General features: G+C 50.2%; 2 protein-coding genes across 5 annotated transcripts in view; both read left to right on the forward strand.

Annotated features, from left to right (window-relative positions):
- SECISBP2L (SECIS binding protein 2 like) overlaps positions 1 to 5,056 on the forward strand; it is a 33,396-nt gene extending 28,340 nt beyond the window's left edge. For both annotated transcript variants that reach the window (XM_068958686.1, XM_068958687.1), the window contains exon 18: positions 447 to 5,056. In XM_068958686.1, coding sequence (XP_068814787.1) covers positions 447 to 1,120 — 674 coding nt within the window. In that variant the 3' untranslated portion in view covers positions 1,121 to 5,056. The remainder of the gene's footprint in view (positions 1 to 446) is intronic.
- Positions 5,057 to 12,483: 7,427 nt separating this feature from the next.
- SHC4 (SHC adaptor protein 4) overlaps positions 12,484 to 22,711 on the forward strand; it is a 37,478-nt gene continuing 27,250 nt past the window's right edge. Inside the window, exons 1-2 of one of the 3 annotated variants that reach the window (XM_009681353.2) lie at positions 12,484 to 13,550; positions 21,962 to 22,032. In XM_009681353.2, coding sequence (XP_009679648.2) covers positions 12,972 to 13,550; positions 21,962 to 22,032 — 650 coding nt within the window. In that variant the 5' untranslated portion in view covers positions 12,484 to 12,971. Of the gene's footprint in view, positions 13,551 to 16,186; positions 16,315 to 21,961; positions 22,033 to 22,711 lie in introns of those variants that run through there. The other 2 variants (XM_009681354.2, XM_068958587.1) reach the window with 2 other exon arrangements.

Here is a 22,711-nt window from a genome sequence, read left to right on the forward strand (position 1 = left end):
AATTCTTTTATTGTGTCTCAAAAACTAGCTTAACTTGCCAAGCATTTTTCTACAAGCCCTTAAAGGGATGACTCTAAAATTGTGGCAGTTATCTGGTTTCAATTGATAATTGAGTGTAAAAGTATTTGATCTTGCTTCTACTTACACTCACTGTTCATTGCTTCCACAGTGTACACAGAAAACCAAGTGCACAAATTTTCAGTTCTATAGTGCGTGTTTTAGGTTACTATTGAAACAAGTTTGTGTCATAGTGTTGTTTTTTTTTTTTTTTTCCTGTTTCTCACTTTTCTTTCCTCCTCACTTAACTAAAACAACTTTAAGTGTAGCATAATATTGAAATGGTTACCTCAACTGCTATTTAGCCAATTTTGGGATGTTCAGGAGAAATATTTTTATATAGAAAGAATTAATCTGTTTCTTGTTCAAACTTCTTTTTAAAATTGTAGAAACAAACTGGAGAAATATGGTGGAAACATCTGATGGGTTAGAAACATCTGAAAATGAGAGAGAATCCTCATGTAAGACTGCAGTTCCAGAGAAAGCTGGTAATGGTCAAACTGAAAAAGCCACTCTTAATAAACAGCCACCTCTGGCTACAAGTGGGACTACCTCAGCAACAAATCATGGAAAATTCACGCCAAGTGACAAAGAAGAGGTGAAACCAGATGACAATTTGGAATGGGCCTCGCAGCAGAGTACGGAGACAGGATCATTGGATGGCAGCTGCCGAGATCTGTTGAATTCTTCCATGACCAGTACTACCAGTACTCTTGTACCAGGAATGCTAGAAGAGGAGGAGGATGATGATGAGGAAGATGATGAGGATTATGCCCATGAACCTATTTCTGTAGAGGTTCAGCTTAATAGCAGAATCGAATCTTGGGTTTCAGAGACCCAGAGAACTATGGAAACTCTTCAGCTTGGGAAGACCCTTAGTGGTGCCGAAGAAGACAATGCAGAACAAAGTGAAGAGGAAGAAATAGAGACTTCTGAGCATGCTGATCCAGTCACTGATGGTGAGGAATGGACGACTGATAAGCACGCAAGTAACACGCAACATAAACCCACCATCTGCAGTTCTTTGAATAAAGAACACACAGATTCCATCTATATGCCGTAAAAAAAAAAAAAAAAAAAAAAAAAAGGCAGAAACTCAGGAACTTTTTAGAAACTAACTGTTGTAAAAGTTGCAGCCATTATTTCGTATGCTTCATCTCAACATTTTGCACTGTTAAACATTTAATATGTGTATTTAATTCACACCAATATTTTTTGTAGCTGTCTTTGTTACTTGTTTGATTCAAAAACTAGCTTAGCTTTTAATCGGTATCTATTTCCCAGAACAGGAACTGTGTGAAGACCTGTCAGTAGGTATTCATTTGATCTTTTGTAAAAGGAAACATCTTGTAGCTGACCAGTTTTAAGCAAAATTCTTTTTAAGATGTGACTGTTTAGCTAATTTTCAACAGATAATCTGCATTTTAAGACTGACAAATTACCGACATTTTACATGCTGTTAGGCCAGTTATGTCAGTTTATTTGGCCATCGTATTCTAGTTATAGCTAGAAATAAAAATAAAATTTTGTTTCTCTTTCATGAGAACCCACAAAACCAGTCATAATGAAAAGTAAATAGTAGGGGAAATCTATGCATGATTCTTATGCTAAGATAAATGCAGCTTTTTAGTTGGTCTTGGTGTATGCATCCATTAAAAAGCTGCTGACAGTTGAGATGGTTACAGTAAGATATAACAACTTTGATTCCAGAATAACTTTAAGCCAGAGGGTTAAAATAATTAATATATTTCTTATTATTATTTACAAAATGGAAACACTGCATTTAAAAAAAAAAAACAAAAAAAAAAGGAAAAAACAAAAATTCCCCGTGCTCTCCACCATCACTATCTATGAAACCACACTAAGTGAATCATTAACCATAATCCCTATCCAGGGTTTTAATGAACTGAGGACTTCCTCTTTCTGCTGTCACTTACCTCAGGAATGCTGTTATGCATCATGTTACCCAAATAACATTGCAAAAAGCAAGAATAGTCCTTAGCAGCAAGTACAAATAATATAGAGGTTTAGTGTACTGATATGCTCATCTACACGCTTTGATCCTGGCCACCCTCCTGCTGAGCTGAGGATGGGTCTTAACAGTTCTTACTGATAATGTGACCTCTTCTGTCTGTTCTCACAGTTGTAGCAGCCTTGAGGGTTGGCCTTTAGAGAAGAAAAGGAAGTAGTTATTCCAGGAAAGGGGGAAGTGCCCTGTAGTAGCGGGAGGTGTTTCACTGGTTCAGAGGTAAAAGAAACAAAACACACCCCTTCCTTGAAAAATACATTGTTACTAGAGAATTTTTCCGTATTTTGTTCTGAATATTGAAGTGAAATCCACTCACTGGTGATGAATTTATTCCAGATTGAAGATGGAGTATGTGTCTAAGCCTTGCATGCAAGAAGTCTCTTTTCCATCTTTATTTTACACTGTCAAGAGAAGTACCGAAACTGCCAGCAGCAGGAGTAGCTCAAACTACTCTCACTACCAGAGTAGCCAAAGAATAGCTTGCATGAATAACATTTTTATGGCAAATGTATGTTTGTTTCAATTCCACTTCATTTTTTTTTTCTTGATCACTTGCGTAAAAACACATAAAATTCTGGGTAGCTTGAATAACACAAGGAATTTATAGCTTAGTTATGTATTTAGCCCACAACTTTAGTAACATGGGACCAGCACTTCTAGTATTTGCAATGCTGGCATTTTAAGTTGCACTGGGAAAATGACTCCAGGTTTAGAAATCATCTACTCCTGTTTTTTTGGATGCTAATGAGATTAATAGAAACTGTGTGTATTATGTAAATAATGCTTTGGGTAGGTATAGGCATAGCAAATGCTATGTAGATAAGCAGTATAGAGAGCTGCTAGGACAACTGGCTGTTCTGTCACGTTCTGAAGTTCCTTAACGTAATCTTCCTAGATACTAGAGCAGGCGTTTTATAGGAAAACAAAGACTAAGTAAGGAATGATGCCTCCTGAATGTTAACTCTTTTACTATACGTGTGGCAGATTTCTACTGTCTGTATGTTTTGAAAGTCTCTTTTTGCTTTAGGAAATGATAGGTGTTTGAACTGCTGAAAGGCAAAACTTGCCCTTGGAGGTGTAGGCACGTGTCTTGGCGCCAGCTGAGATTAGTGTCTACAATGAGGGCAAAACTTTACCAGAACACTTTAAATAAATAAATAGAGGTATTTGTAGTTTTCCTTTTGCTTTTTCAGTGCCAGTGATTCAAATAACTTTTGATCTTGAAGTATTAGCATCAAAGGCGATCTTTTTATATGCCTTTTCTGAACTTGGACTGTCATTTTAAGATTTTTTGACGTTTATATCAAAATGGAAAAATTCTTGTAATATTCAGCCCACTACTTAACTGCAATTTTGCTACAGATTTAATAGAGTTCTTAAGTGATGCAGCACTTCTAATATCTCTCAATTTGCCAGCAAATAAGGAGCTGTTCTCTTTTTAAAATGTGACAGATCACCCTTAAAGGGGCAAACTGAAAACGACTAAAGGAAACTATTTTTAGGGCTTCCTTTTTGATAAGCTGGGAATGAGCAATAATAGTGTGAATGAAATTGCAATTCCTTTGAGCTCAATCCATTTGCATCTAAAATTAGGGAAGTTCCTTGCAACTTGAAGCACTTGAGAAGAGTATCTCACTGTGGTAATTTGATTCTGTTAGCACCAGAATTTAAAAAAGAAAGCATAAAAATGTTTTACAATACCATGTTTTTTTTAAAGTAGCTGAATTTCTATTTCGGTATAAAAGTGTGCAGTTTATTACACAGGTTGTTACTGTCCCCAGGAAAAGATGTCTCCGTAGTCATAGGTGTCTAGATATTCTTTTGTTGTGAAAGTGATTATTCAGAAAACAAATCTACTTTTCTTAAGGCGTTCTTTGTAGAATTGATTTCACCACTTAACTTGTCTGGTAAAAGCAAAAATAATGCGTCTGTGGTAGGGGTAGGGATCTTTAAAAATGATAGAGGTGGCTGTGTATACAACCTATTTATATAATACTCTATCTCTGTAAAAATAGTGGAACGTGGATGAAAATATGTAGAAGGGAGAAAAGCCTGAAGAACTTCTGTCCATAATTGGACCAAGTAAAATTGTCTAATTAAGGTTGTAGGACCTGATCCTGCAAACACACACTGACGAGCGTTAGTTCTGCTGACTTAAATCAGTGGACCTATTTATCTGCTTAAATTGTGTGCAAGTATTTGTAAGATTGGAGCTAAACAGTGACAGAGAGTATTGACCTGTGTTTTACAAATTAATTATAGAAAATGTTTGATAATGCACTTGTTTTCCTCTGATAAGAGGTGTCTTATGCTCATTTGGGTGGGTGGGAGCTTACACAATGTGATTCAGTCCAGTTCTTTAACACAAGCTTAAATTGTAATAGCGTTACTTAAATACATATGTAAAAAGTATTATCGTTTGAAAAGCTGCTGTTTGCTGAAACTGTCATTAAGTATTTTCTGTGAAGTTGTGCCAACTAGCGAAACTATTCAATTGATTTCAACGTTATCCATTTAAAAATTAGATACGAAGATGTGTTTACAAAACGAGAAGCCAGCAGAAGCCAGAGAAACAACCGCAGCAGCGGGTTTCCTGCCGCGCGCCCGGGCACTGGAGAACGGCTAAGCCAAAGCTCCCCTCCGCTCAACGGCAACGCTGCAAGTAGAAACCCAGTTGGCACAGCCCACCTTCTCAATGTTCATAAATAGTTCCTATATTTTACTTTTAAATAGATTCTAATGAAGCTGTTTAATCTTTAATGTCTTAAAATTTGTAGTAACTCTTAGGTTAAAGCAGTAGAAAAATCATTATGAAATACAACATGAAGGGTTTTGTTCCATTTCTTTTTTGCTGTATGAAGGATAACTGTTCTGTCTCCCGTACTTTTTGGAGTAATAACAGCTTTTTTGCACTATGTAAATACTAGTGGGGATTCTTCCATAACTAATAAAAATGATTGTAGAAGTTTATGGCTTCCACCCAGCGGTATGTTTGTTCAGCGGCTACTTTATCCCGGGTTCACGTTCTCAAACGCTGCCCTGGCGCCTCGGGTAGCTGAAAGAGGGCAGGCAGCGTCCCGCCAGGCCTGCGCTGTGCTGCGTTTGGGCACGAGGTGGAGGAGGCACGTGGCGGCCCTGCGCCGGGGCCCGGCCCCTGCGAAGGCTCCAGGGTTGGCAAAGGGCTCCCTGCCTTAGGGAGTCCCGTTCCCTGTGTTCGCAGGTACCGTGCCCTAGGGTGACCTGAAAAATGTTACGGAATGTAGAAAAATGTACTGTTCCTCGAAGACCCTGGTAACAAGTTTTAAGTCGAGAGAGCTGTCTTGAAAATGTTGTTCTTGCTGTCATGCTCCTAAAGCAAAACACTCACTTCCCCAACACAGGCACCTCTAACAATCAGGATCTCCTGTGTACTGCTAATAATGTCTCAGAATTTAAGTTGACATCCCCTTATTAACTACGGTTTTGAAATAACACGAGGTTCCCAGCATGTCCTCCCTATGTTCTCCAGTGCCGCGCTGGAAGGGCTCACTCTTCCGCGTGTCTAGTAACAGTGTCATTAACTTGTTTCGCAACTCCTACGTGTGAGAATATTTGCAGCAATTCACAAAGGATATAGCCTCATCCTGTAATTTTGAATTTTCTATTTATATGCTTTAACTTCATGTTTCAATTCTGCCATTGCAGTTGTCTTCTCTGTTAAAATACTTCTGTTATAGCACTTTCTAAGTAAGGTTTATCACTTTCTGTCAGAATTATTCTTCACATGTGGGTTTTTTGCATGCATCTTCTTGACCTGAGACAAATTTTTGGAAAGTACAAAAAAGTAAGTGGTACCTTGTGACTTGTACTATGATAATAACAAGGAAATTAACTTCTCTTCCTCCCCATTTCTTCCTTAAACCACAGTAAAATAAATGTTTTGTAGTTCCAAAGCACTTTCTTCCTTGAGAAATTTCCCTGCCTCTATTGAGGTTTTTTTTTTTTTTTTCCCAAGTAACACGATGGGCATTAACATTTTGCGTTGCTGCACACAAGCTGGAAGAACTACAGGAGAAAAACTCGCTCCTGACATTGCAGCGCTGAAGTTCTTGATTGCTGACAGCGCGTTCTTGACTGTGAGAGTAGGACGAGCTCTCAGGTATCAGGTTTATACTGACAAAGCTGGGGGGTTGCAAAGGGGATTCGGGAATCAGCATGTCAGAAATGTGTGGAAAGGCCCCAGCCAGTCGTGTGCACTTTGTACAGCAAAGTTGCTTTTTGGCTTTGCTTTCACATTTTTAGGATCACAGTGTATGAAACTCGGGAATCTTGATTTTTTTTTTTTTATTATTAATATAGCATTGGACAAAGAAGATAAGGAAATGAAGACTGGTTACCCTTTGTTTGGTAAGGGTGTTTTCTTTTTCTTTTTTTTCTTTTAAGAGTCAGCAAACAGTATGAAATGCTGGGAAACCTAGGTTGGAACATGGGTTTTGGCCACAGATGGAGAGCACTGGTGTGCTCGTAACTGTTACGTTAGAGTTGTCCTTTGACACTTGGTGATTTTCTGTTTTGCAAGACGGATATGTGTGGGTGCCCATCTGGACACTATCGAAAATGCATGGCTATCTATCACAACGTTATTTTCCAAGGACGGTATTTTAATGAATAAAGAGGAATTTAGTAATTGTATAACACCAATAACAGACTTGCTCTTATGTTCAGACACATGGGAGAGGGGGTATGGAGTAAAATGCGTTTCCTATAGTTATCTGTATGAAACTTCTGCTTGGGTTTCCTTGGAGAGCTGGTGGAGTCTGTGGTAACACCATGCGTGCAGACCGCGTTTGTGTTTGTATTTATAGTGAAAGTTAATGGGAGTCCACCCTAAAGCAAACTAGCGTTTTCATAACGCTTCATTCCTATATATGAGGCTACTTGCATCTTACATGGTTAGAAACTTGCGGGGGGACTCTTGTATATCCCCTCCTCTTCCTCCGAAAATGCAGTAAAAGCACTGGGTGGCCTCTTTCACCAAAAAAAATGGACAAAAAGTCTTCAGACTATTAAACTCTGTAATACGTTTCAAGCAAGGGAAAGGAACATTTTCAGATATGTTTCTGCCCTGAAAAGTGCTATTTCAAACCCTTGTGGCTTTTCAGCTGAGCCCGAGAAGGTGGGAGCCCTGTGGGCCACAGGCTGTCTGGGGCAGGGCAGCAGATGGGGCTCCAGGGAGCCCTGGGCAGGGGGCTGCTTGGGAGAATGGCCAAGAGGCGCTGGGTAGCGCCAGCTGGAAGGAAAGCTCCTCTAAAGCCTTCCTGGTGGAGGAGCATCACTTCTAGGGGAACAGCGCAAACAACCCCCAGGCAAGCGGAAACATCCCTGTGGTCACAGTTTCCTTTCTTATTCATTGCTGCTGATTTACTCCAGCAGTGTGGTGCCAAGCTAAAGGACCGCCTGGCGCAACTGGAAGTGGGAGATGGGAAGTGGCACAGCCCTTTACGGGGTATGTCCTTCTGCCTGAGGGGGGGTTGTGGCCATCAGCACCCCGAGGAGACGCTGGGCGAAGTTCATCCGTGCTGCTGTGTTGGTTCTTTTCACATGTGTGTTAGCTGATTGCCCTGCAAAAATACAGCTTTACGCTGAAATGCAGGAAGAGATGGTTCCTGCGTAGCAGCCCATGGATACCAAGCCCTGTGATCCTGCTAACGCATGGCTGGTTCCAGCTTCTTCTAGAGCTGACTGCAGTTCTGTGATGCTATTGCCAACACTTGTTTCATTTGGAGGATAATTTTGCAGAGCCAAAGCCTTGTGATACTTTGGGCCCAGCTGAGATTTGTCCTTGCAGCCCTCCTGCTGCAGGACTTGTGCTGCGGTCAATGCTGCATCCTGTGGTGCTTCAGCACGTTGTGGGACAACTGACGCCGGATTTTGGTTGTTTGCTTGAGCTTTTTGCTGGCGGGCCTTCTCGTGCCCTCCTGTCTTCCTGGTGAGAAGTCCTGAGGCAGGCCAGCAAGCGCTACTGCGTACACCGCAGGGCTCGCGTATGCAGAGCTCCGCTCAGAGGTCGGTCGTCAGGGCGGTCGCGCCGTCCGCCCTGCGGCGCGTCGGGTTGGGCTGGCTGGCAGCGGCATCTGGAGTCTGAATGTCGGACCCTTGCGCAGGAGTCCCCACCTCGGGGCTCTGCCCCTGCCCTCCGCGGCCGGGCTGGTGGCAGGGCAAAGCCCCGCGGAGGGAGGGTCTGCCGGGCTGGGGCAGCCGGGGAGGCGACGCGGAAGGGAGGGAAGCAGACGGGGCGCAGCCGCGGCGCGCGCCCTGCTGCCGGCTCCCCCCGGCACGCTGCGGCCCTGCCTCGCGGCCCCTTATCCCTGGCCGCTTCTGCTCTTCTCCCAGCTGCGGGTTTTGCGTTTTTGCAGCTGGTTACAGCGGGGTGAGCAAAACACGGTGCCCTGGGAAGGAAACTGCCTACTTGTTTGTAGGTCGCCCCGGGGCCCGTTTGCTGCGGCTGGCGGGTCCTTCGGCACCTTATCACCGAGTTAACTCGGCCGCTCCTACTTATAGCGGGAAACAAACTAACAACAAAATCCCCCAAACGATTCTGTGTTCAAATAGAAACGCAGGTCCTGGTTGTGCTGCTTACGCGATCCGCGGAGCGGTTCCTGCCGGGTGCTCGGCAGAACCTGAGTGCGACTGGAGCCGCGCGCCGCCGGGGCGGGCGAGCACCGTGCCACGCCGCCGGGGCTGCCCGCGCCGCCCTCGCCCCCAGCCCGCCGCCGCCGCGGCAGCACCCGGGGCCACGAGTGCGGCGAGGCAGGTGGCGACGGCCGGGCGCTCCGGCCGACCTGCTCGAGATGCGATCGCCCGGCCCGAAACAGGAGCTGGGCTCGTCGGCCGGGCACGGGGCCTCGGCTGCGGCCGCGCTGCCTCCTCTCCTGCAGCCGCTTTAGAGGGGCGCGCGGGAGCGGCCGTGGCCCGTCAGCTGCTTCCTCTTCCTCCCGGCTGACGGCGCTGCTTGTTACGCCCGGCGGAGCTCCTCTTCCTCGCGCCTCCCTGGCAGCACGGGAAGGGTGGCGGGTACCTGCGCCCGGGGGGCTCTCCTCTTTCCAGAGGCAGATCCTGATGATGCTCAGCTTCCCCAGGCCCTCCTCAAGGTGGCGGGTCCGTTCCCGGGTCTCTCTCTCCCACCTAGCAGCTCCCCAGCTCTTTCCCACCTTGTCCTCCCCGAATATCCCGCTGAGAAGCTCGGTGCCAGGCCAGGAGTGGGCGCTTCGCGAGAGGAGCCGAGCGGAGCCCCAGCCCGGCGCCCGCGCTCTCCCCGCGCCGCGACTGCTCCCTGCTCTCGCTCGCCCTCCGAGGGGTTCGAGGCCGCCGGCTCACAGCAGCCCGTCAGGGGAGGGAAAGCAAAACGCTGCTTTCGCATGTGATGTTGAAAATCCAGTTAAAATGTTGCAAGCCGCAGGACTGGGCGCTGCTCACCTTGGTTTGCGCCGGGGTTTGGGGCTGGCAGCGCAGGGAGCGAGGCCGTTCCTGCGGAGCCTGAGCGGACACGCGTGACGCAGCTCTGCGGAGCGGGCACCGTTGCCTTCGGACGGATCAACAGCCGCGCAAGGCGGAAAGCGCCGTTTCCCTGTGTTTCCCCGGCGGCAGGCTGGGCAGGCGCTGAGCCTCGCCGGCCCGGGCCGCAGCGGCGGGCGCCAACTCGGGCGGCCGGCGAGAGACACAGCCTCCTTTCAGGCTGCCTGCGGGGCTCTCGGCTCCCTTTCGGCCGCCCTCAAAGGCCCTTTGTTGGCGCTGCGCGCTAGAGGCTGATTTCCCAGCATCTTCAACAGAAATCTTGTTTTTAGCCTTGAGAGAAAGCTTTTTGGTTTACAAAGACGCGGCTTTTGTCCTTCTCTCTCCTCCCCCTGCCCCCGGTGGCTAATGTTTCTCTGGACAATGCTCTCAGTTACTGCTCTCCAGCTCGTCTGTCTTACTATTGCGGAAAGCAGAGCTTTTTGCCGCTGCGGTTCCTTGTGTGGGGGCTGCAGCGAAGGCCCTGGCTGCCCTGGCCCCCGGCCACAGGCCCCTCGAGCCGCCCAGCCCTGCTTCGCCCACGGGGTCTTGCGCCATGGTCGGGAAGGGACGGGCTGTTGCGTTGTTGCCTCTTTTTCTTGGACCCGTCCCCTGTGGGCACGTGAGGAGCACGGCAGGCCGGCGCCGGAGGCAGCAAGTGGGCTTTTAAAAAACAAAGATGGATCTGAGAGGTGCAGCCTGCCGCCTTCCCCGTTCACTGCCTCTCCTGCTGCCCGCGCCCACAGCGCCGCTGCCCCCGGCTCGGCTCGGCAAGGGCTGGCGCTGGCGCCGGCGCTGCGTGGCGGCGAGCCCCGGCCCCGTTTCGTGCCGCGGCCGCCCGGCTGGGGAGGGCGTTTCGCCCGTGGCGCGGCAGGGAGCCGGGCGCCCCCGGGCCGGTGGGACGCCTGCGCCGGCTCCGGCTGGGCCTTTCCTCCCAGCTGTGCGGAGCTCGTGCTCTAGCCCGGCATCGAAATTAAAATTTTCAGTCGAGTTCAAAAAGCAAAATGTCAGTGCTAAGAGCCTTTCTGTGCTTTGCACGCAATGTGTAGCGCTGCTAATCACTGCTGAACGTTTGCGGTCCTTTTGTGCTCAAAGCCGTCATTAAAGCTTTATGAGAAATTAGTCTTAACTTGGGGCTTGTCCGGGTTTTCCCTTTGGGTTTAGTTTTGTGGGCAGTGGGAGACATCCCACCAAAAGAAGCCACTGCCGCTTTGGGCAACATTTCACTAGTACACTCAGGACTGTTTTGTTTTGGTTTTTTTCCCCCTTTTGATCATAGAAGCTGTTGAATTTTTTTAGCATTAATGCTGGCTTGCATAGAAGCAGAAAAGTGCAAAGTGCAGCGTCCGGGCTGAGCTCGCTCTTCGGTTCCCTGCTCGCGAGTCGCTCCCCCGCCAGACGGGGGCTGCCCGCGGCGGAGCCTGTCCTCCTCCTCGGGCAGCTGATTTGCATCACCCTGCATGAGCAGAGAGTAAGGCCGGTTTCAATGTGAGCATGATGAAGGCGAATTTAATATTGAAAGTCTAGTGAGAGAAAATAACTAACAGACGTGAAATGTAGTTGCATTGATTGTAATCGTTTGGTCTGAACCCGGTATTGGTGCGTATCTATTTTCACGATGTTGGCCGGGATGTCAAAACCCCGCGTTGGGCTGAGATGACTTGTGCCAAGGGCACAATATTTTCCGTGAGTAAACTGCTTGGCTTCTATAGCAATGCTGCAGATGGATGTTTTTTTCTATACAGAGGATGTTTATCCATCATATTTTATCATTTGAGATGAGCTTTCGTACAAGTAGGGAGGAAATTGGAAGGAAAACTGTCATTCCCTTAATAAGAGTATGTGCACCTGGTGGCAGCAGCGTGGGGTTTATCACAACACTTGTAATGCATTGTCGGTAGCTTCTTTGTAGGTTGAAGCTGATAGATAGCAGGGCCTGAATCCGCGTGCCCTGTCTGGGAGAAGCGTCGAGCAGCTATCTTGCTCCGGGAGCAAGCTGCCGGGCGTTTTGGCACTCAGAGGCAGGGCTGCATCCTGTTTCATTCTATTTCGGGCCGTTGCCTACTCAGCCAGCAGCTTCCTGAGTGCTCAGCCTTCTGCAGTTTCTATCATGCCTTTAGAGTAAATTTGATAGGCACAGGAAGCTGCGCTGGGTCTAATATCGAACCAGCGGTCAATGCGCAGGAACTCAGCCTCGAGGAACGATGGATCGCACCTTCCCACGGGAACTGCACCACGTGTCTTTAATATTAATGCATCACTCGATTCTTTTTTTTTTTTTTTTTAACTCTCTGGCGGTGTGTTGCAGACAAAGGGGCATTTGATGGATCTTCAGCAAGATCTGCCCGGGCTTCCGGAGGCCGCAGCCCGCTGCGCTGCCGGGGCTCGGGGCCCGGGGCCGCTCCCCGGCGCCCTGTTTTCGCGGGGCTGCTCGTTTAGCGTATTTATGGCGCGTGAGTCAGCGGCGGGCCGGGATTGGCTGGGAGGCGCCCCCGGGGGCCGCGGGGCCGCGGCCGCCCCGCGGAGCGCCATTCACGGGGCTGCCCGCCTGCACGCGCCGAGAATCATTCACAAAAACTTCATTCATAAACAGGCGGCGCGGCGGGGCCGGCCGCGGGCGAGGCGGCGGCGCGGAGGAGCAGCCGCGCCGGGGCCGCCGCAGCCGCGGCGCGCCGGGACACAGCGCCGGGCCGCGCGGGTCTCAGCGGGGTCTGCAGGATGCTGCTGAGGGACTTTCCAGGAAGAATTAGCAAGACTTACACTGAGAACTGCTGGCTCTGATCAGATCAGTATTTTCCTTGATTATTATTATTTTTTTCATGAATGGAGAACATGAGAATTGTAGCATAGGGGTGCTTTCTTCCTTTGGGGCAGCTGAAGCTGGAAATGCTGAAAGCTGGGTGTCTTGCCGGGTTCTTGGAAGTCTGAAAGTGTGTTTGAGATTCTAGCTGTCTTGCTTTGCTTTGTGTGGAATACGCTTGAGCTTTTGCTGCAGCGAGGACTACACAATTAATGATGCAGGCTAAAACAGTGAGTCTTCAAAGCTAGCAGTGATGTAGTGGCTTGCTTGCTTGAGGCAGAAATGAGTAGGTTTGGATAGCAGCTCTTCAAATTAAACTGCTGGAGCATTGCTACGCTTTCCTGTATGCTTCATTTATTACTGCTTACAAAATACCAGATGTCCATGCAGTTTTAAGCCTCATGCATTGAGGAAAATAAACCACTTGAGAGACAGTCAGCAAAAATATCCACTAGTTTTCTCTTTAAAAAATTGTTTGAATTGCTTAATTTCCATATAATTTATCTACAAGAGCCAATTTATGCAAGAGTCTCCAGTTACAGAACTGCCAAGGCTATGAGAGAACGCAACCAGCAGAGCCTCAGTGGACACGTACTGTATGTAGGGTTATTTAGACATCCAGGAATGCTGCACAGGGCTAAATACAGCCGATTCAGGAATGATTCAATAACATCACTAGATGAAGGTACACAAAATACGTCTTTAAATATCAAAGGCTCTTCGTCCTCTTCCCATTCTTCAACACCTAATTTACTGACTGAAGATGTCTCCCTGGGGACACAGGACACCTGCACCACCTTGTGTGCTTTGATACCTCGAATGGCTAACATTAAACTTGCCAACCCATCCAGTCTGCCAGGGCTGAAAAGCTTCTGTCTGGGAACGAAAGAGGTGCCAAGAATTAAACTTACGGAGTGCGTTACCATCCCAAGCAGCCCAACCTCACCTGAAATCAGCTGCCTCTCTGCGTCTTACCCGCAGCCCGACCCGGACAAGCTGCTCCTCAGCACTAAGGCTGCAGGCAACGGCACCCCGTGGGGCTCAGAGGAGGCTGCTCCTACAGACAGACAGGACAGGAGCCTCATACAGAGCGCTGAAAATGTCGTCGAGACAGGCACGACCTACTGCGTGCGGGTGAGTACTTCTCACAGGGTCTCCGTTTTCTAACAAAGCAAACTGTGCAGGTGGCTGTGATGTGACCCCCCCTTGTTCCCACCTCTGGAGCCAGGGCCCCACACCACTTATTTATTCCACATATTTCCCCTTTCCTGATGCCGCATAGGTCAGACTGTGTTATTGAATGGAGGGAGTTAAAAGGACTGCAGCCGCTTCCAGAGGTAGCACAACATTTGTTTCCCAAAGAACGTCTATGCTCTTTAAGCAGTGCAGTTGAGCTGAAATTCAGGCAGACGTTGCTCTGTCAGGCAATGCGTGCTGGACGGCGAAGGAGGACTCCTGGAAACAGTTTCCTATCTCCTGTAGAGCAGCTACTAGGTACTAGGTGTAAATGGGCTCACACCTCTGGCATACTTATTATGAAGGGCGGAGGAGAGTGGCTGGGAGCACCCTGACACCCATGTGCCTGCGTGCCCCAGGAGGTGAGCTTGCAAGGTGCTAGAGCTGTCCTCCTTGTTTGATGCTGTGTGCTGTATCTGATTTTCCTGGTAATGATCATGCTCAAAAATCCCTGCATATTTCTTCAGAAGACGCTTGGAAATATCCTCCCTGGGTAGTTTTCTTTTCCACGATGTGTGCTGGCGTGGCATTGGTATGTATCATCTTCTAGTCAGTAGTCACTGGTGAAGAGGAGACCTTGTTGCCTGAGTGACTCCCTGTGCTCTGTACTTTTGCTCCTTCCTCCCATCCCACACTCAGGAGCCTTTTTCTTTTTTTCTTTTCCTCTCTGGACTTTATATTTCTGTGGCCAGATCTTGCAGTTTGAAAAACCACTAACAGTTGCTTCCTTCTCTGTGCTGTGCACCTCTGACCCTGTACCTTTTAGTGCTTACCTTTCATCTGTCAAAAGCACATCTGTGAAAACCACTCACTACTAGCATGGAGCCAGGGGAGCCAGCACATGCCATGGCGATATGACAGCAGAAAATGGTCTAAATCTGCTTCAGGAATAGCAGCTTAGTGGCTGGGCATGCCCCCGGCTCCTGCAGCTCGCACAGCCCTCGCGCCCGCCGCTGGCCTGCCGGGCCACTCAGTGGTAGTCGGCTCGCAGCCCCGGGAGCAAGCCGACAAATCTAACATGTTCCTCTGCTTAGGCCAAAGGCAGGGCGTTAAGACTGGTGTGTATCTGTAAGCTGTCAGTTTGGTGTATAGGATGTGTCAAAATGTGCCAGAAGTAAGGAGAGAAAAAGCTGTAAGCTGTGCAAAAATTTTGTCTCCGGTGTGAATGTTTCCCAAGAAGGAAACTCTAAGGAAAAGTACAAGGCCAAGAAAAAAATAAAACAACCTTTCCGAAGTCAGCACGAGGGCAGCAAGGCAGCGGGCAGGAGCGACATGGGGGCCGCAGGGTGTCCTCGCTGCTGGGCAGGCTGCTGAGCAAGGTTCCCCTTCGCCAGGCAGGCAGCTGAGGCTGCCGCCGCCACCGAGCGCGGGGCTGCGCCAGGGCCAGCCCTGGCCGGGGGCCAGCAGAGGGCAGGAGGGACGCGGCGCGTCCCGGGAAGGCTGATGGGACGGTGCAGGTGCCTCGCTGGGCCCAGCGCTTGGGTGCGTCTCTGAACTGAGTCTTTGGTCCTGTTTTAATTGCAACAGTGGCATCGTTCAGATACTGTTCCAAACCCAGAAAAGCAGCCACAGAAAATAGAAACGAAAGGGCTCCTGTTTGCATTTACCTTCTTGTTCAAGCCAGCGGTAAGAGAGAATCAGTGCTGGGTGAGCATCTCACGGAAACTGAACTATTTCTCTATGCTGAATTGTGTCCTTTTATCTTTGTTTCTCCTTATCAACCGCTCACGTTAGTATTAGAATTTATTTTGACGTTAGCAAGTCTCCAAAGTAGATTAATGAGCATCTAGGGTCTGATTTACGGTGACATTTAAAGTGCCAAATGCAGTTTTAGGTGCTATGCTCTAGGTCAGCTGACCTAGAAATGTTTGGCCTGGCAAATGCTGTGGTAACGCTCTAACTCTCGGCGCAAGCGTCTTCCTTTGGTTCTGTGTTCTGGACAGTGCTTGACACGGTGGAGCTCATGATTTGGGCTTTGAGGTACCTACAGAATTGCAAATCATGAAGCGTTAATGTCAGAGGCACCCTTAAAGCGGTGGGTTTGGCCAGGGGGAGGGCGGCAGGAGAAGGAAACGTGCAGGTGGAATTTCCTGTGTTTCTGCTGTGGTCGAAACCCGAGAGCCGACCCGTCACCTCGTCCGAGACCACATGAACAAAAAAGGAAGAAGAAAAAGCGAAAAAGAGAACAAAGGCCCTAAGAGGAAACGGGAGGGTTGAGTGAAAGTGGCCAAGGGGTCGTCCCTAGGTTATATTTGCAGTCCTTTTTTCTGCCAGTCTTTCTGGAAGTCAGAAGGTTTGGGGGGAAACCTCGCTGGTGGGGTTGTCCGACGGGCAGCCCCGCCACGTCGCCGCCGCGGGAGGGACGGGGGCCGACGTCCCCCGGCAGACCTCGGCCACTGCAATGGGAAGGGGCTGCTGATCTGCGGGATTTATTCAGCCGGCCCCGCGCTTGCTCCGCGGGCGCTGCTCTGAGCTGCTCCGGGGAGCCCCCGCTCCCTTGTGCCCCGTAGCCTTCCCGTCGGCGCCTTCTCTGCCAGTTGTTGATGCCCGCTGTACCCCGGCTCTCGCTCTCCCTCGCATCGCGCTCGGAGACGCCCAGGGTCCCCACGCAGCTCCTCGTGCCGCCAGGCAGCGCAGGAGCGTGGGGAAGGGGCGAAATGCCGTAAGTCGAAAGTCAGTGGAGCGAGGCGGGGGCTTTCTTCCGGGGGCTGGTTTTAAGCAGTGCCCACCATGGGATGTGTCGCCTCTTCCCAAGAAGCGGGCGCAGCTCGCGCGTGGCTGGCGGGGGCAGGCGGCCACGCTGGCCGTGCTGCTGGGGGCGGAGGGCCCCGGCCAGCACGCTGCTCCCCCGAGCTGCTGGGGCAGGCAGCAGGAAGAGCCCAAATGTTAATATCTGAATAGGAGCTGGGACAGATCCCATTCCCGTACTGCTGTCTTTCAGAATGTATTTTGTACTCAGTTTGCTGCAGGATTGGAAAGACATCTATTTACTTTCTCCGTCTCCATGTTGTACCCGTTGCACGCCTTCCTGTGAAGGCTGAGTGACTGTCTCTGTGCGCTGTCCGTAGCGTGTCCCGCTGCTGTTCGCTGCGGTCACAACGAGCCCTGGGCTGTACAGAGAGGCGCTGAGCTGTCAGGGCCCGGGCCTGCGAGGAGCACGGCGAGGGCGGAAGGCGAGCGTCGAGCCGACCCGCGTGAGGCGCCGGCGCCCGAGCGCGCGCAGAGGGCAGGGAGGCCGCTCAGCGCCGTCCCGCAGCGGCGGCCCCCCGCCGCCCCGGCCACCAGCGCGCTGCTCCTGGGATAAGGCTTTGTGGCCTAGCTTGAATCAAAATTGCAGAAGTCTCTGAGAGATGATGTTTGGATTGCAAAGTAAATATGCTAGGTAGTTAAAAAATGGAAGGAAAAGGCTATTGCTGGGTATTTTAAAGCATGTTAATTTTATAGAGTGGAAAAAACATGGTACAAGTTGTTTGCAGCATCCTTTATCTTAAAGAAGTTTTTTTTCAATACAGGTTGATCGTCTGATAGCAGTTCGTGTGGCGTGCAGCGCGTAGTTGGTGGTCTCTAGAGCAAAAATAGCCTGATGCCTGCTAACGTAGGCGCTAAGAAGTAACGCTGTCGAACCTGAGGTGTATCCTGTACGTGGGAGCTCGTCCCCTGCGCAGTCTATTCGCAGTTTGAATCTGCAGCATGCCCCGGGAGCCTCCTCTTGATCTGCGTGAGCCTCTTGATGGGCGCCTCTCTGGCTCGGGGCAGGGAAATAACCCAGTCCCATTTCGGCGGCAGCGACTTCCCAGCGCTGCTAACGCACGCGCGGCTGCCGGCCTCCACGCAGCCCCCCGAGCCGCTCGCACCCAGAGCTGCTCCGCTGTCGGCACCCGGCCTCGCCGATCACAAATAAGCACGTAGGAAGGCGCAGCCGAGGCTCTCGCAGGAAGGAGGCTAACTTGGGTGACTCAGTGCTCCTGGGCCGCATCTGTCATTCATGAGCCCGGGGGTATTTTTAGTTTTCGGGCTGTGACCCACGCGGGGGAGCGGTCGGGAGGCTGCGAGGTGGCTGTCAGCAAGGGGGTCGGGATGCCGCGAGGTGGCTGTTGGCGAGCAGGTCGGGATGCCGCGAGGTGGCTGTCAGCAAGGGGGTCGGGACGCCGCGAGGTGGCTGTTGGCGAGGGGGTCGGGATGCCGCGAGGTAGCTGTCGGCGAGCAGGTCGGGATGCCACGAGGTAGCTGTCGGCGAGCAGGTCGGGATGCCGCGAGGTGGCCGTCAGCAAGCGGTCGGGATGCACCTTCCCACTGGGTGAGGACAGGGGGGTCTGAAGAGCGGGGGCTGAAGGGGCACCCTGTGCTGCTCCTGTGCAGACCGGTGTCTGCCAGTGGCGCCGGGGTCCCGTCTCGAGCGTCAGCCGCACTGGGGAAGCGCCTGGCAGGCCCCTGTCGCCGCACCTGCGTGCGCACCGCTGTGCCAGCGGGACAGCGTGCCCCCGAGCCGGGCAGCCAGTCCCAGGAGGGGCAGCCCTGCTGCTGCTGCTAAATACTAAAGTCATTTTTCCATGGCGTGAATGGCAGAGGCCTGTGTCCCTAACCTCAGTGCCGTGGTCCGTGCCGCACGCTGGTGACTACCGCGTTTGAGCCGGGACGGTTTCCCTTACTGCCGGAGCCATAGCCGGCTCACAGGTGGGTTATCCAAGAAAATCAAAGCAAAACTCTGTCGCCACTCAGCAGCCAGCTGCCGGGGCTGCCCGGAGCGGCTGGCGCGGGGAAAGCCGGCAGCGCCGAGGAGCGCCTGCCCGGGCACCCTTGCTCTTCAGGGACGTGGGTGGTGGGAAGCTCAGCAATTTTTTTCCCCTTAGTTCAAAAGTGCCTTGTTAAAGCAGTGCAAAAGAAAGGCTTGAATGGGGGCTGGGTTCTCGACATGCTCGTTTGCACACAGTGCAACTGTTCGCCATGGTTTTTTGCCGAGGCAGCTGTAGCATGTTTATAGTGAATTTGAACCTAGCCTCGTATACGTTTGGGTAGAGGGTGTTTAGCAGCAGCATGATCCCGTAGTGCGTCTGTCAGCAGATGCTGTCACCTGGGCTCTTTGCTAGTCAGCTGTGGGGTCTGTAGGGTCTGTAGGTCTGTGGGGTCTGTAGGTCAATGTAGCCTTGACATTATGCATAAATTAATGCCTGTTAACTAACAGGTAGAATTGCAAGGCTTCAGCTGTGTTGTTTAACTAGGAGCTCAGTGCTCTGCTCCCTGTATCGTTTCTGCTGGTGAATCACTGGCTGTCATTCAAGCTGGAGCCGGAGCCATTAACTGTGTTATGGGAAGGAATGAAATGAGACCTGGGTCTGTATTAGAGGGTGCCTCAAAAGCCTATTCACACGAGCCCTGCTTAGTGCGTTCCCATCTCCTCCCACACAGTCCTCATCCTGCTTTGCAGCGGCTCTCCACCAGCTCTTGTAAATAGATGTGAAACGATGTGTGTCTTCGCTAGCCGCCCTTCTGCCTGCACCAGCTGCCCAGCAGCCTGGGGAAGCAAGCAGAAAGCATCCCCCCCCATCGCCAGTGCTACACCCTCCGCACCGGCCCGGGGCTGCAGCCCAGCTTCCCCCCTGCTTTCCCTTGGCTGCTCGCTAAAGCAGCGCCTGGTTCCTCTCTGCAGGCTTTGAAAGGCTCAGACACCTCGTTGCGCGTGCACAAGTCACACAAGTCACTCGCCCTCCCCTCCCTTCCCAAGCAGGTTTGACAGCGCTAGTAGTTTTGAGCCCTCGATATCGCTCTCGTCACGTTGCAGAAATGCCATCGGCAGCCGTCGACTACTTGTTCGCCAAGCAAACAGGCGTGCTGGTGCTTATGGAGCTGTGTGAAGGTGCTGGTGGGCTGCAGGCCTGCAAAAGCCTGGGCTTAAATTCTCCCAGAAAACGAAAGCGGGACCTGCCCTCTACCCTGCGCCCCTGGATGTGCCAACTAGCTTTTTCTGGGAGCGGCCATTTGGGGTAAACGGGGTGGTGGAATAGGGGTAACACCAGGATTAGAGTCCAGGCCTGGGTGAAGATTGTTGAGAAAAGCTTTTTCCTTGCCTCCTGCCTTCCCCTTTCCCTTGCACACCAACCAGGTTGTTAGTCCCTGCAGACTCTGCCGTAGAAGGGTTAATCTTTGCCTTGTTTAAGGTTTAATTCTTGTTTCCTCCTTGGAGAGTGTCTTTTGTTTTCTTTAATAGGATTCTAGTATCCTATTGTCCTTTTCAATTGCTGAGAGGGCTTCTTTCTGAGCACTGGGACCTGCCTTCTGCTCCCCCAAGCAGTCCCAGCTGCTTGTCCATGCCCAGGACTCTGCAGTTTTTCTTTCCCCGTCCTACAGAGATGTGGCCATTCAGCCACTGCTAGCTGTGCTGGTTTCGATAACCAAAGGCAGCTAAAATAAATGAGGGATACAGCGCGGTGCCACGTTAATGCATTTGCCTACTCAGGCTTTTAAAGAAAAAAAAAAAGATCTTTTGTGAATCATTGATAAGTTCAGCTTCACTCAGGGTCACTTATGCAAAACCTAATATTGATTTTTCATCTTTGCTTAGAGTAGCTTCCCACGCATCTGTTCAGGATGCAGCGGGGACTCACTTATCAGCATATGACTCACCTACTCCTCTAAATCTTTCTTTCCTGAAGGATAGTGAAGCAGCTAACCAGCTCATAGAATACTTGACCTTATACAGAAGGATCAGAGGTCTCTGCCATGCTATAAGCTGAGGCTCTAAACGTATTTTCCACATTTGCTTTGTTCCCGTTAAGCAGGAATATCTTTAACAAGTAAGATAGCTCTCAGAGTCCTTTACCAAGTCATTAAATGTTCATTAGGGAAGCGGTTCTGCTAACCCTTCAGATTCTTATTGATGTCCTTCCAGGGCTCTGACCTAATTCTGGAGCTCTCCCAAGGGTTGCACTGCTATTTGGAAAGAAATCAAAACAGGGATAATACAATTGTTATGGAATCCCTGTTTAACTGTACGCAGACACTCTCTTTTTAACGCACACATCCATTTCCAGAAGTCTCCAAAGTTGAAATAGATACCTAAATCCAATCCCCTTTGAATGCCCCAGCAGAAAAATCAATTCACAGACAAACTGAGGCAGAGGAGGTAAATACAGCACCTTTCTCTGGACAAACAGTGGTTCCACTGTCCTTTGAAAACAAGAGCACAGACCATGCCTGCCCCTGTCTGGGACTGCCCGTCTCTCTGGTGTATCTGAGAGGCCTTGCCTTCCCGCACGCGAGGTCCGCGTGGGCAGGCTCTCGCCGGAGCCCCTGGGCGCTATGCGGGAACTGTGGGATTGCCACAAAGCCCTTTCTAACTCCTGGAGAATACTTCACTGTGGAACAGAGGATGCAAACAGGGAAACCCAGACCTGTGCCAAGCCTATAAAGGGGAGAAGTCTTGGCGCTTCAATAGCAGAGTGATGGGCACCAACAGAAATGCTGAAGGAACTAGTAAGATATTTTTGGGAAAGGTAAACTCAGTGGATAGCATTAGCCTAGTACACCTCATTGAGATGAAAATGTTCCCTAGGTTGGTATATAAACATCACGGGAGTCCATGGGCTGACACATCACTACATTCCTGATGTTTCTGAAAATTGCTGAATGTTATCAATCTTTAGTTCTGTGAAAATCACAGATGAGTATGGAAAGTCCCTCAGCTCTGCCCCATGTGACAGGAGTGTGGGATCCAGCCTCTGATTTAAGGCAGGCTGGTTTATAGTGCAGGATCTTAAGAGCAGTTGCTATGAGCTGGAATTGCATCTCCACGTTCTTCATCTTCTGCAGGAGGTATCTGTCCTCAGACCTGCAGCAGCAGGGAGCCACCGCTCTCCTCGTACCTCATAAAACCTGCCTCTGGCCTGAGCATGCAGCTCAACTGCATGGAGGCTTTATGAGTGCACTGGCCTCAGGGGCTTCCAGATATCCACTGCTAGTGGGAGAGTTTCACCCTAATGCTCCCAGTTCAGTAATGCAGGCTGATCAGAGAGAATAAGCAGGACTGGAAAAAAAGGAACGATGTCTCTAAAATGCTTTACTTCTTTTTTTTTTTTTTGCTATGTTGTTGAAGTTGCTAGTACCTTTATTGCAGTCCTACGCACTCTTCAGTGAACACGATATATTTAGTAAGCAGATCTAGAGTGGCTGATTAGATTTTCCCGTTTAGACTATGGTTCTGCATACATTTAGTGGGCTGAAACCACATTTGCATTCTTCTGTGATCCTCCTCGTACCTGTTCTCTAGAGCTTAACATAGCCGTCCTGTCTGTCTGTCTCTCTCTTTTCTCTAGTACATGGGCTGTATTGAAGTACTGCAGTCAATGAGGTCCCTGGACTTCGGCACGCGAACCCAAGTCACCAGGTAGGTGGTATCAAACCGAAATTTGACGCAAGAGTGAAAAGCCCAAGTGCTAATTCCTGTAGCGAGCCGAGGGGGGGAGGGCGCATGCCAAGCTCTTTCATGCTTTTGAATAGGAGTTTGCATGTTTTGCTTTGTTTTCCCCAAGTGACGGTTTGATCATTACAATAGGCTTTTGCGCTAGCGAATGAATCGTTTCAGCCACAGAGCTAATTTCTCTCCCAGCTCTTGTTTTGGATGCGGAGAGAATCCCCCTGCGGTCGCGGCGCGGTACAGACGAACGCAGCCGGCGCGGTGCTGGCAGTGGCCAGCCTGGCCGTGGGGCTCAGCACCGGCTCCACGGCTGCCCGAGAAGTGGGGTAAATTTGCGGGCGCTGCTGCGAGCCGGGAGCTCCGGCGCTCTCTCGGACATGTCCCTGCTGCGCTGCTTTCTCTGCGCTTGACACCTGCCCCCCCCCCCATCTAGTGAGGTCTTCTCATGATTTTTTATCGGATATGTGACATCGCTTGGCGCCATTTACAGCCAAGGGCAGCCACCGCTGTAAGCCCAGGAAGCCACGTGAAATACAGGCCATTTCCAGGTGTACTCCAGGCCTACACTTCCAGGCTGCAAATCAGCAAAAGATGAATACTGTGGTCTCAGATACAACTGACTGTGGTTTAAAGATGAAATATTTTGTGC

Source organism: Struthio camelus, chromosome 12 (genome assembly GCF_040807025.1).
Source record: "Struthio camelus isolate bStrCam1 chromosome 12, bStrCam1.hap1, whole genome shotgun sequence".
In the NCBI taxonomy this organism is placed as follows: Eukaryota; Metazoa; Chordata; class Aves; order Struthioniformes; family Struthionidae; genus Struthio; species Struthio camelus.